Genomic DNA, 14029 nt, shown 5'->3' with positions numbered 1-14029 from the left:
TCCCCTAGAGAGAAACAGATCTTAAAATCTCCATATACACAAACAAATAAAACAACTACTGAAATACCAGATTCTCCCACAAAACAAAACTCATGCAGACACTCAAGGAGGGCAGCCTTGGGACAGTGATAATTCAAGGACAATACTTCGTATTGTGACAGCCTAGCAATTTTGTCTCCTGATTTTAGCCTCCTATTCCATTGAAACCTGAAATAAAGGCCCCTCCCTCAGCCTCTGGATACTAACTTGGAGACATTGCCAACCACAATCGTTTTCTTCACATAGAGTCGTGAAGTTTCATCGTTCGACAGCCCGGCATTTCGTTGTCCTGGTTTTTGAGAGCTTGAAACACCTGAACTGTCCTGAGGGTAGGGGAAGAAGAAGAAAGAAAGAAAAAAAAAAGGCAAACAAAAAAACCAAACATTCCTTTTAAACATCATTTGGTTTGGCACTAGAAAGTAAGTTGCTGTTAAAAAAAAGGAAACCTGCAGAGCAAAATGGAAGACCAACAATGAATCATCCCTAAAAATACTGAAATCGCTGCCGAGGCAGGTTGAAGAGACTCAGGCACGCAACGACGACACTACCTAGAGCCAAGAGCACATGGCATGGCTTAACTGAGTGTACATATGCCACATACCATGGATCCGAGCCTGACCTCAGCTTGGGTTTCAAAAGCACTGCCGCTGTACCATCTGAAAAAGCTCAAGCACTGCCTGACTGGCATCATGCTAACCAGAAAAATCACCAATCAGAAAAAAAAGCTACATCTCCCACAAGTGGCTTCTGAAAATTTAAATCTTTCTCATTTCCAGATTCTGCTGCTTTGAGGGTCTCCAGCATCGTATCATGGTGAAGAACTGAAGCTGAGCTCAAGACAAGAATTTAGCTCCAACTCAACAGGGACAGGAGTCAGCATACCACATCACTAACATCTAGATAAACCTACAAATCCACTGCAATATCTGGGCATAATAATTCTAGCCTAAGAAACCTTGTAACACAACCTCAGCTACTAAACAGTGGCCAAGACTGCTGACATATCTGACCAAGAACACTGACATGACCACCCACAGTGCTAACACAGGCTGCACTGTCATTTGCATGAGAATGAGAGGCTTTTCCATGACTCTATTGGACAAAGCAGCTGTCCAGAGAATAAGGGACTGCCATTCTCTTGTGAACAATGGAGTTGGTGCTGCAGTTCCTGCAGATTACACCACTGAGCACTTGTCAGCACAGGGAGTGGTGAATTCACTACAAACTGCTACACCTCCTCTGTTAAGTCAAAGATCCCCCAAACCGGAGCAAGGAGGCACAGGAGGCTAGGATGGCTCCTCAGCACTCCCTCAGCCACCTCTGGGTCACAGGCTGTGTTGGTCAAAGATGTACCAACATGCTACACCCAAGCAACACAACTGCTCATCAATGCCCCCAGTACAGAAACATATCATACTGGTCCAGCGGTTTATGATATAGGGGAGTCTACATCATACATCATTTTATCTGCCTTCTGCTACAGACCTTAGGCAGGGCTTCAGCAAACCACATAATACCTGTTATCAAGGGTGTCATGTTACTCAGCGGAGGCAGAATTCTTGCTCTTTCTGCCACCTATTATTACATCCTGTTCAGTTGCATAATCTAGTCACAAACAATGAGATACATCCAGCCCCAGACTGGGTTAGAGGCTGTACTCCTCTGGCAGGCCTGACAGCTAAAAGGAACTGAAAGGAAATCAAACAATTTCATCTCACCTACTAAGGCTCATTTCACCTGCAGCCAGTGAAAACCTCCCCTGTGGAGCTAACTGCAGCCCATGGGTAGCTTCAGAGTGAGCCATTAAGAGAATGGTTCCATGCCAAAAATAACCCAGAAAATAGTATGGGGGAACAATGAAAGAAGGGATTTTTAACTCAGGTATTTCTGTTTCAGTTAAGCAGTGATATTAGCATGACAGCAAGCAGCACCACCAAGAGAAAGCCCACTCTGACCACATACCCAGGGCTCTACTAGCCCACACTCCCAGAGTGACCTAATCCACTGGTGCCACCACAGGCTGCTGAGGAGTCAAAACCACTCCAGTGGTTCAATCACTCCAAGCAATGCAGTCCACATCGGTATTTAGGGCCAGGCAGCATTACCTCTTAAAAACACTGCTAGGAATGACACAGGCTGCTCTTCTCTCCAGGCTCTGCCCTTCTTGACCTGACTTCCATCAGAAAGCAAAACCCCTTTGCTCAAGCTCTGAAACACCTCCTTCCCCAGAAGCTAACAACCAAGACAGCAGCAGATAGCTGTACTGACACAAAGCTGTCACTGCTGCCTGGCTGGCCTCCCTGTTGAACAAGACTGAGTAAAGATGAGTTACCCAAGATACAGACACTTCAGTTAGCCTTACAGCAAAGCCAGGCTGAGAGAGTGGGAGCAAGCAGTTGGAGAGGATAAGAAACAGATCTTCAGCAAGGTGGGTGAAAACATGAAGAGCTCCTGGTGCCAGCACCGAGTCCGACAGAGCACACACCTCCAACAACTTGACCACCACTCGAGTTTTACTTTACCCGGCCAGTACTTCTGCTCTGTCTCTGATCCAGGCTGTTTGTCAGCCGCTCGTCTGCATCCAAGTTGCCATTGTCTTTGTCCAGGAGAAAGTCATTGTGCTGAGAGAGCGAGTCGCTCTCGGAGTGGTTGGCAGATGGAGTGTCTGAGCCCTGGTTAGCTGGAGATGACGATCTAGAAGGTGATTCCAAGAATTTCTTGATTGAAGGGTGATTAAGAATTGTCGCATCACATGACCTGGTCCCCTGCAACAAAGAGGTCAGGCAGATCTGGTCATTATTCCCCTGCAGCTCAGATGAAAACAAAGCTGCACCAGAAGAGAAAAAGTCAAAGGATGAAGAGTGAGCAAATATTTAATCAGCTGCCCTCCAGGGAAAATATATGCCACACCAAGAGAAGCTTCTACAGAAACAGCACCCCACACCAAGCGTTCCTTCAAGATCCTTTGGTCTCAGAAACCCACCTGGTTTCAGAAAGGAGCACTGCATCCTACTCAAATACTTCTAATGTCCCTGTGAAAATACCACCTTCACTTCCTGCGCAGACACCTCCGGTCTTTTACCATACACAGGAAGGCCACAGCTGCTGGATTCTTTCAGGCAAGCAGGGTACAGAAATGCATCAGGCTCTTTAGCTTTGATACTCACTGGCAGCCTTGTCGACGCCTGTAAGGCAAGCTACATGTATTGGCACCCTGTCTGCTCCCCAAGCTTAACAGAGGGTAAAGAATAATGTCCTTAGGCATGCTTGCAAACTTTTCTCAAAATGGAGATCTTAGAGCTCATCTTAGGTCCTCCTAAACCTACAAGGTGGAGAATGGGGCAGAGGAGTACTTAAATCTCTTACTTTCCATTACTGCGACAAAGGTGCTTTTTTGCCTCCCCACTCCTGCATTGGCTTTTAACCTCATAAATAGCAACAAAAACACCCATCACCCAAAGCAAGTGTCCCTTGGCCACTTCTCCCAGCCACCAGTTCTCCCTGTCACTTTGGTCTGATGATGAATCAAGTTGGCAGAAATGCCCCTCTGCCATCAGCAGAGCCCCAGCAGATCGACTCACTCCAGCTCCTGCAGCCACAGGCTCACACTGGAGTTGTACTGACAGCTTTTCTTGCAAGCAGCACCTGCTAAAAGAAGCTTTCTTCCTTCCTGCTTGAACCACCCCAGTCAGCCAGGCTGGCCCAGTCATTCATGGGGAGAGGACAGGTCACAAAGGAAAACAAATCAAGAAACTCATGTGGGATTTTTTGTTTCTTCAGGGTTTTTTTAGTTGGTTTTGTTTAGTTTTTCCTTTGCAGGGTTATTTTTAATCCACATTAAATTCCCTGATCTAAAATTCTGCCCATGTGGTAGAGGGCAGACACCAGTACCACTCTGAGGGAACAGAGCTGGTCTTGAGAAGTGGTAGAAGGAAATGGAGTTAAACATTGTCCCATCTTGGACTTTGAAGCTTCATATGAGTGCCTTCTTTCCAATCATCATGTCAAGTACATGAGCAAAGCAATTACCAACTCAATTATCTGCTTAAAAGTTAGATCAGTATATCCAATGGCGAGGGGACACACAACATCACAGGATCACAGGATGTTAGGGGCTGAAAGCAACCTCCAAAGATAAGTCCAACCCACCTGCCAGAGCAGGACCATGGAATCTGAGGCTGAGGGAGCTGGGATTGTTTAGCCTGGAGAAGAGGAGGCTCAGGGGTGACCTCATTGCCCTCTACAACTACCTGAGGGGTGGCTGTGGCCGAGAAGGGGTTGGTCTCTTCTCCCAGGCAACCAGCACCAGAACAAGGGGACACAGTCTCAAGCTGCGCCAGGGGAGGTTTAGACTCGAGGTGAGGAGGAAGTTCTTCACCGAGCGAGTCATTCGTCATTGGAACGGATTGCCCAGGGAGGTGGTTGAATCACTGTCCCTGGAGGCATTCAAGAGGAGATTGGACGTGGCACTTGGTGCCATGGTCTAGTCATGGGGTCTGTGTTGATAGGTTGGACTCGATGATCCTCGAGGTCCTTTCCAACCTAAGTTATACTGTGATACTGTGATACTGTAATCTGGCACAGGTCGCACAGGAATGCATCCAGGTGGGTCTTGAAAGTCTCCAGAGAAGGGGACTCCACAATCTCTCTTGTGAGCCTGTTCCAGTGCTTCATGACCCTTACAGTGAAGAAGTTCCTCCTCAAGTTGAGGTGGAACTTCCTGGTTCTGTAGTTTACATCCACTGCCCCTTGTCACACCACAGGGCGCAGGTGAGAGGAGGCTGTCCCTTCCTTCCTGACACCCAGTCCTCAGCTACTTTTATGCATTTATTAGATCCCCTCTCAGTCTTCTCTCCTCCAGACCAAAAAGCCCCAGGTGTCTCAGCCTCTCCTCAAACCAAATGAAAACCAAAGCAAACCACCACCAAGAACCTCTTTTTTTTTTTAAACCTCTAGTCAAGTGAAATGACCAACATGTTGTCCACTCATTTGTGGGAAAACTCAAGAGACTGTAATCACATGGAAGCATAAGCCTCAAAAGCCAGCAGCACTGGGCTGAAGAAGTGTTTGTGTTTATGAGAACACATCCTCCCAGAAGTTCAGAGTTAAACTACAGAGGCTGCTGTTCCACCAGAAGCAGAAACAAGAGAGCGTTCACTGCTGAGTCAAACACACATTAGCCATACATTAAAAACAGACAAGGAGGAAAACTGAAGCCAGCAACGATTTCAAAAGAAAAAAAGAACTGCTTTAGCCCGCCTGCAAATCAGGGCACTAAGGAAAAAAAGTAAAAATGCCATCAAAGACACAGCTACACCAGCCATGAGCTCCTACAAACCACAGGAAAACTAAACAAAGCAAGGATGCTCCAGGAAGTTCTGAGCACACTACGAAACAGTTACAACAGTTGTTATTTTTGGCACGTGTGAAAAATCAGCAAGGAAAAACCCAAACCCTGCAGGGCACAGGATGAGGCTGGATCAAAGTGCTTTCACAGATCAGACCCCAGCGTGCATTCTTCAGCTGCCTACACAAAAATCAAGGGGACAAGAGGGATCTCCAAGCCTCCCAATACTACCAAGATTTTTTTCAATATCACCAGGATTTTTTTTCAAATCCAGAGAAGGGCAACAAAGTTGGGGAGGGGCTTGGAACACAAGCCCTATGAGGAGAGGCTGAGGGAGCTGGGGCTGCTTAGCCTGGAGAAGAGGAGACTCAGGGCTGACCTTATTGCTGCCTACAACTACCTGAAGGGGGGTTGTAGACAGGCAGAGGTTGGTCTCTTCTCCCAGGCAGCCAGCACCAGAACAAGAGGACACAGTCTCAGACTGCGCCAGGGGAGGTTCAGGCTGGAGGTCAGGAGGAAGTTTTACACAGAGAGAGTGATTGCCCATTGGAATGGGCTGCCTGGGAAGGTGGTGGAGTTGCCGTCACTGGAGGTGTTCAGGAGGAGACTTGACAGGGTGCTTGGTTGCATGGGTTAGTTGATTAGGTGGTGTTGGATGATAGGTTGGATGCAATGATCTTGAAGGTCTCTTCCAACCTGGTTTATTCTATTCTATTCTATTCTTAACTTGAGTTCAGTGAGGAAAAACAAGCTGGACCATTTCGGTTTAACCCACTCCAAGTCTTCTGGAAATCACCACCAGCAAAACAGGAGCAGCAGCGTGAGCCATTGCTTGAAGAGAAATTCTCATGGGATTACGATAAAAGCCAGGTGTGCAGCACCCATCTACAGCTTTCAATCAGCTCAGGTCTTTACTGGAAATTAGATCAACTCCCCAAACTGAAAAGATGGTAACTATTCACACTGGTAGTGAACTACCTGTCAATCAGGAGCCTGCATGTGTCATGAACACCCTGCAATTACCATCCCATTTAGGACAGAATGCTCCAAACTGGAGTTTAACTAATAGGGTTTGGGATTTTTGTAATCTCCTTGTGAATTTTTAATCTCTCTGCAATACCTCCTTCATTCACCTCCCACTTTACTGCAGCCATTGGTCTGTTCACCAAACCATTAACAAACTGGCTGCCAGGGTAAAGGGAAGGTGATTTCACATCCTTGCCTAAGCCTTGAGTAATCTTGATTTTTGTCTTTCCTTTTTCTCTCCCCCTGAGAAGTTCCAACATCCATCTGCTTCCTCTCTCCTCCTGTTAAATAGGAAAATATACTCCCCACTTCTCAGGGCTTTGCAAAGACCATGCAGTGTGTTTGAAGTGAGGTGCTCTCATGCAGCAACTGATAAAAAACATTTTCACACAACAAAGTATTTCAGCAAACAGAACCAAAGGCTGCTGAACGACTTCTCAACTGCTCCTTGAAGACTCATCTTTGCTGAGCACCTGAGGCCCAGCTGGTGATGCACAGGTCTCCTCTCCCACTGCCACCCCAAATGCAGTTAGTATTCCACCACTGCAGGAAAATCACATCCAAAAACCAAACAGCCAGTGAACTATACCCCATCCTTGGCAAACATTCCCTCAATTCTTATTACTCACAAAGTAATTCTCACCTCTCCAGCTTTAAGGAGACCAGCAGATGCATAATAGTTAGCCACAATACAGGCACGAAGCTTATCCATCATCCTTCTCGCTTCAATCAGGCGCTAGGAAAAGAAGAGGGAGCAGACAATAATGGGTACCCACTGTAGCAACCCCCCAGGCCCCAGTACACCAAGGTCTTTCGTATTTTTAAGAACAAAGCCTTTATACCTGGTCTATAACTTCAATTTCATGTTCTTTACTCTTCATTTCGACGGCAAACTGTTCTTTTATAATGGTCTCAATCTTCTGCACAGCAACATCTCGAGCTGTAAAGGGGCCACACAGAAAATGAAGATGTATTTATTTTGGATGCTCTGTTTGAGAACAAAGATCACAATTCACAGAGTGAGAATCACAGAATCAGCCAGGTTGGACTGGATGATCTTGGAGGTCTCTTCCAACCTATCACCCAGCCCTATCCAATCAACTAGACCATGGCATTAAGTGCCTCATCCAGTCTTTTCTTGAAGATCTCTAGGGACAGTGACTCCACTACCTCCCTGGGCAGCCCATTCCAATGGCAAATCACTCTCTCTGCGAAGAACTTCTTCCTAATATCCAGCCTGAACATCCCCTGGTACAACCTGAGACTGTGTCCCCTTGTTCTATTGCTGGTTGCCTGGGAGAACAGACCAACCCCCACCTGGCTACAACCTCCTTTCAGGTAGTTGTAGAAGTGATAGGATGATAAGTTCAGCGCACACACAAAGAAAGGCAAGGATCATTTTTCTTCAAAAGAAAGTTGTCTCAACAAAAACCACATGTATCTTTCAAAGATGGTTCATGGAGACAGATATTTTTTCCTTTTTAGGTCTGAGATGACAAGTAACAGAAGATGGGAAGAACACGACCAGTTTGTTTACTTCTGTCTCAGTAAAGCTGTAAACAGAGAAATGAAAACTCCAATGTGACACAGCCAAGTGCAGTTACCACTGTGACTGCACAGGAGTAATGCTGGAACACTGTGTACATACTTCTGCTCTCTTTGGCCCCATTCACATCCAGGAAATTTACACCACATCATGCAGCAATAACAAGGCAAACTAATACTTCGTATGTTCAGCACTGGCATGCAGTGCAGCCTGCTCTGGAGTGCCTACAAGCCTTTTTTACACACAAATCAAAATACTACTGGTCAACCTATCACTAAATCCTCTTCCAGCACAGCAGGCAAAAAAAACTTTAGCCTTTCAGCAGGGGTTTATTGACCTTGGTGGAAAACATGTAGTCCACTATTTCAAACTGTGCAAATACCTCACCGCAAATCAGCAGCTAGGAACTGAATTGGCATCTTACTTTGTTTTTCTAGAACACAGGAAGAGCAATTCTTTTTGCTCTACTCCTGACATACACTTAAATATTGTCCTTCCTTTAAGTCACCAGCATTATATCAGAGGGGTTCGAGCAGCATCTGTTTTCATCAAGTTCTTACTTAGAACTTGGAAAAGCAGGAATTGTACTTCCAGAATAAAGTCTGGAAAAGGTCCTCCAGCCTGTGACAGAAGTGCCATGACCACACAGCAAAGCAGATCACAGAAATGGCCTGGGCTCCTCTGAAAAAAATCCCACACTGGAATAGGAGACACCAAGGCTTTGTTTTGAGCTTTGGAGGAAGCATTTGTTTTACTGAAAGGTAAAGCTCTGTTTGAAGAAGTTTCTGATATTCCAACAGAAAGAGTAAAGAAATCCAAATCAAGTCAAAACTCTGCTGGTATCTTCCAGCCAACAGGCATAAATTTACTGTTTGATCATGCACCTACAAGAGTGAGGCAACAGATGCTTCTATATTTATCAGGCACATCCTAAACATTTATTTACAGATATACCCACACAGACGTGTGTGTATGTGTGCGTGTGTGTGTATATATAGTAGGACTACAAATAGTTCAAGCCTACAGTAAAAGAGAACTATGGTTGAATCTGTATGAGAAAAGCAGAATCAAAAAACAGAAGGATATCATTTCCCTCCAGCCTTGAACACCATGCTTATGAAGTTCACATACACTTAAAATAAACCTAAACAGATTAAGGTATGAGACATCCAGTTCACATGGGGACAACAGCATCTCTTCCCAAGACTGATGCCATGCAACACCAGCAGTATGACAATTAAAGCACTCCAGAATTAAAGCTGGGTGATAAAGCACTCCAGGTTATATTACAGAGGCTTTTAAGAACACATTATTTTCACATTTTTCCCAGCTTAGCATCAATCACAGACCCTAATGAAGACTGTGTTAGTGAAATTTGTATACTTAAGAAATCCTTGTATCGAAATTTGGAGATCTTCGGACAGGAAGAAAGAATCCAGTTTGGAGCAATCACCTGGACAAAGAGTTCACTTTGCAAGGACAGTCTTCCAAATCCCTGAGACTTTGCCTACCAATTATTAAAACCTCTGAATGGTTGCTTCAGAAGTGGATTAAAAAAAACTGCCTGCAGTCCCTGTGACACTCCACCACTGAGCATGGTGGCTTCTAAGCAGTCAAGCACAGCAGGCAGCTGGGAGTGGTGTCACTCTTCTGCCACAGCCAGCTCCATGCTCAGGGCCCCTAACTGATCTGGCAGACAGGACCTGTTCAGCAACACATTCAACCCACAGTTCAGCCTCAGACTTGTCCAGCTGTACACTGTCTTCCAAAACATCACCCATGAAACCAGCATATGTCCCTCTTCAACTGACAGCTATGGTGTGCTTCTGTGTTCCTGGACTGTCTTCAGATCCCACAGATAGCTTCAGTTTTCTCACCTACCTGTTCATCAGCTCCTCCTATCACAATCCTCTCACTAGCTGTGCTATGCCAAAACCCACTAGCCTACTCCCTGTCCCAGGGGCAAGAAGCTCTATTCTTATTTGCCCAGAGACAACTGCAACCTGTCCTAGGCACTCTGCCAACAGGCTGGTTCCCAAAGCAAGCATATTCAAGTGTGCCAAATACAAACCTGCTCACCCAGCTACTCTCTCCACTACACTTCTTCATCCACCTTTCCTTCAGCTGGGTAGCTGCTCCTCCTCCTCCCTTCCATCTTACACTGCTCCATTTCACTTCACCTACCTACTCACACAAACACCTGCCATATTCCAAGAACCAGTCCACCTATCACAGGGTCATGGAACTCTTTCTTCCTCAGCCCCTCTCATGCTCTACTGTGACCAGTATCCCCCAAAATGTAAACAGACTGCCAAACTTTGTGGAAGCTGACTTCAGCTGCAGAATTGATGCACAGGTTGGAGCAAATCCCAGCATTGGCTAACTCCTGGGAAGATGCATTGTCAAATACTTCAGCAAGCAACAGGAACGAAAGCACAGGGGGCCCTAGAGAGGTCATGTTCTAGCTGCTACCACACACCAAAGTCTGCATGCTCAAGCCTTATTTATGTTTCACTTAGCAGGCAGCAATAGCTCCATGTACAACAATCACATCTTCTGGCTGCACAAAAGTACCACAATGTCCACTCTTTGAGCCCTCGGAACCTCCTCCAGCCTTTCCTGGCCAGTTTGCAGACAGCACAAACATCCAGAGACAGCATTTCTACTTCCACCCAGGAGATGCCATCACTTCAGCAGCTCCTACCTGACTGTTCAGCAGCTTTGTGACGCTTGTTGGGATGTGTGATGGTGATCTCCTCGTAGTCGGGATCCTTCTCCACAATCACTCTCTTGATCCCAGACATGTTCTCTCTGCTACTCCCTACGAGGAAAAATGAAAGCATTAACACCAGACAAAGCAACCTTTTGGGCAGGTCTCAGCCTCCCGAAGGAGCTGGGACCTTCCCCAGCTCTTGTAGGTTAACCACAGCTGTAAAGCTTCAAGCCAGTCCCACTCTGTAGGTCAGGAGCTTCAAATGTCTCCTGAGCCCTGCAGCCCCACGTGTGCACAGCCAGGACTGCGCTGCTCTGGCAAACCACTGCCCACTGAAGTCAAAAGCTTCCTGCGTCCTGCTGCCAGCGAGGTCCGTGCTGGGATGCAGAAGGCACCGGCTGTGCTCTGATGAGTGACCATGGGAGCTTTCCCTCAGCACAGCCACTTCTGTCACTCAGGACGAGGAACGCTCCGCATGGCCAAGCTGGGCGCTCCAGAGACACGGCGAGACACCGTGACCTCACCTGCACAGGTGCTTCGGCACCGACCCGCGTCCTTGCTGGGCTTCCTCACGGCGAGGTGACGGCGCGGCGCCTCCAGGGGGATGGGGCAGCTGGTTCGCACCCCTGCGCGGCCCCGCCGGAGCGGGAGGGACAGCGGCCGCCGGCGCGCCCCGCCGGGCCGTCAAGCAACGCCGAGGCCGCGACCAGGAGGGGAAAGGGCCGGGCCGGGCCGGTGCCGGGACGCCCCGGGGCGGGGCCGAGCCCGCGCGGCAGGGCCCACGTGCGTGCCCGGCGCCGTTCCCCTCCCCCGGCCCGCGCACACAAAGCCGCCGCCGCGGCCGCGCGCTCCTCCCCCTCCCCCCGCGCCCGCCCCGCCGCTCACCCGCGCCCCGCCGCGCGCCGCCCGGCACCGCCGCCGCCCGGCACCGGCCGTCCCCGACCGCGCCCCGGGGGGGGGCTCAGCGCCGGCCCCCGCCGCCCCGTCCCGCCGCCACCGACAGCAGCGCCGCCGCCATGAGCGCAGGGCCGTGTGCCTGGCTGCCCGTCAGCGGCCGGGGCGGGGCCCGCGCAGGCGGACAGCGGCGAAGGGGCGGGACGGGGCCCGAAGACCGCCCCAAGAGGGGGTCCGCACCTGCCACTGCAGGCAGGTGTCACCTCGCCGGGAGGAGGCGGACAACAGCGTGGGGCCGGGCCGGGGGAGAGGGGAGGAAGGGCTCTCGGGCAAAGGCAGTGGAACTGGAGTCCCGGCCGCGCCTCTGTCCGGCAGGGTCTGCGGAGATTGTTTGGGTTTGTGGGGCAGCCATTTACCCTCAACACCAGGAAAATCCGCGTTTAGCCACACTGGAGTATTTCTCGTTAGATATATTAACTGAGTAGCCTAATCCTGATATAACTGAGTGCAACAACCTTGTAAAATTGGAGGAAGACGTTTTAATACAGCAGGTACTCAGTGAAAGGACGATGATGTGCCAAACCCCACCACCCCAAGTGGTGAGGCATGGGCTGACCTAGGTGCAGGACCCAAACAGCGCAGAAGTGCACGGGAGCATCGTAGGCCCCCGCGGGTGGGATGGCAGTCGTGGCCTGCCGGTACACGCAGGGTCCACAAAAGGGATTTCTTGCACTGATGTCACTAACGATAGACTTCTAACAAGCCTTATACCATATCTACTCTCACCCTAGTTTGTAGACTCTCAAATTGGCACTAAAATTACCCAAATTAGTGTAGTTAGCACCACAGTTTGTGTCTGGTTTAGGCTGCAATCCCTCTGTGCAGATAATGGCAAAGAGTGCTTTGGTCTGTAGTAGTCCCACAGCTCACACACGAGCCTCAATTAATGTCCTACTCACATGTTTCTTTACAGACTTATTTATGAGGCCACTAATTAGTAAGTGTATGCTCAATGTTGAATGCTTAGTCCTTGAAGTCCTCTTTTTTTATTGATTCAGGGCCACTACCGCAACAACAGCTTTCTGACTTCAGCAAGAAACAAAAGTGAGCTATGGCAAATGGATGGATGCTGTTACTGTACTCAAATTTCTATCATGCTCATCAGAAAACGTACGTATATAATGTAGTTCAGTTTTATTTTCTTCCCTTTTCCTGCCTAATGGAAAGAGGAAGAGGCTGCTAAAATATTGCTGACATGTTTAAGACTTTGGATGCCTTAAGATGGGCTCCCAGCCCTCTAAAATATTTCCAGTCTGTGGATTCCCTTTCAGACCACATTAATTTTTTCAGGAAAGTAAACTTCTGCAAGCACTGAACTTGGTCATAAGTTAATTTTGGCACTAGAGCAAGAGCCACTTGGTTGCTGTAAACAAGCCTGGCCATACTTTAGAACTGCAGCAGACACTGTTGGCTTGCCAGGCTGTATTTCACGTTAAAAGGTGTTTGAAAATCACTATGTATCTCAAAACCACAGCATAGACTCTCTCATCTCTGTCCGGGGGTTGTATCCAAACTGTAGAAAGTACAGCTACTTGTTTTCTGTATCTTAAAGCTGCAGGGTTAAAAAAGTCATAGCAGTACCATCACATCCATTTAAGTTAAAGTGCAGAATGTCTGGCACCAATTGTACAAAAAGCTGCTCGCTCTTTATTTCTCTGTGACAGAGGAAGAGAGTACATTTAACATCATGGTTGCCTAGGCTTTATTTTGGTGTGTCCAGAACATTCCACACCTGAATACATGACACTGGGAATAGAATTGTGATACAGACTGTATCTCAGTGGTGGGCTACAGAACAAAGATAGGAAAGCTGTATTTGACTCTGTTAATGTCTAAAAGAAATGTTTTGGGCAAGAAGGCAACACTAGGTTTACGTGAAAGGCAAGTTCTAGGTCTGAGATACATAATGCTGTTAGAAGAAGAGAAAGCAAGAGCAAGTATTCCACTAGAAAAGATGGATGAAGTCTGTAAGATCAGTACTAAACCAAATACTTCCTATCAGTTCAACTGCAGTAGTCCCCCTCTCCCCCATTACAGTCTGAACCACAACTCTACCATCTGCAAATGGGACCTCAAGATGTCCAAGTAGCTCATTTTGGGAGAATAAACTTTCTATAGGATTCTTTCCAACCTGTATTGCTGCTAGTCACCTTCACAGAATCACAGAATATTAGGGGCTGGAGGGGACCTTGAAAGATCATCTAGTCCTCCCCCCCGGCCAGAGCAGCATCACCTATACCAGATCACACAGCAATGCATCCAGGCAGGTTTTGAGTATCTCCAGAGAGGGAAACTCCACCCTACCCCAGCCAGCCTGCTCCTAGCATTATGTTATCTTCGCCCAATTTCCCATGCTAGTTTTGTCTTCTATGTCAGTTCACATCCTCTCCCTGTTGCAATACCC

General features: G+C 47.9%; 1 protein-coding gene across 6 annotated transcripts in view; it reads right to left on the bottom strand.

The window, feature by feature from the left end:
* Nucleotides 1-11672, bottom strand: part of YEATS2 (YEATS domain containing 2) — a 51459-nt gene extending 39787 nt beyond the window's left edge. For 5 of the 6 annotated variants that reach the window (XM_068145402.1, XM_068145405.1, XM_068145406.1 and 2 more), the window contains exons 1-6: nt 11196-11279; nt 10663-10779; nt 7255-7352; nt 7056-7148; nt 2562-2804; nt 247-362 (exon numbers count right to left, since the gene is read on the bottom strand). In XM_068145402.1, coding sequence (XP_068001503.1) covers nt 247-362; nt 2562-2804; nt 7056-7148; nt 7255-7352; nt 10663-10762 — 650 coding nt within the window. In that variant the 5' untranslated portion in view covers nt 10763-10779; nt 11196-11279. Of the gene's footprint in view, nt 1-246; nt 363-2561; nt 2805-7055; nt 7149-7254; nt 7353-10662; nt 10780-11195; nt 11280-11556 lie in introns of those variants that run through there. The other variant, XM_068145404.1, reaches the window with a different exon arrangement.
* Between the last annotated feature and the right edge of the window lie 2357 nt (nt 11673-14029).

This window comes from Melanerpes formicivorus, unplaced genomic scaffold (genome assembly GCF_026170545.1).
Source record: "Melanerpes formicivorus ecotype bairdi unplaced genomic scaffold, bMelFor1.0.p_v2 SCAF_12, whole genome shotgun sequence".
Classification (NCBI taxonomy): Eukaryota; Metazoa; Chordata; class Aves; order Piciformes; family Picidae; genus Melanerpes; species Melanerpes formicivorus.
The sequence above is the reverse complement of the archived record's forward strand: the minus strand, read 5'-3'. Positions and strand labels throughout refer to the sequence as shown.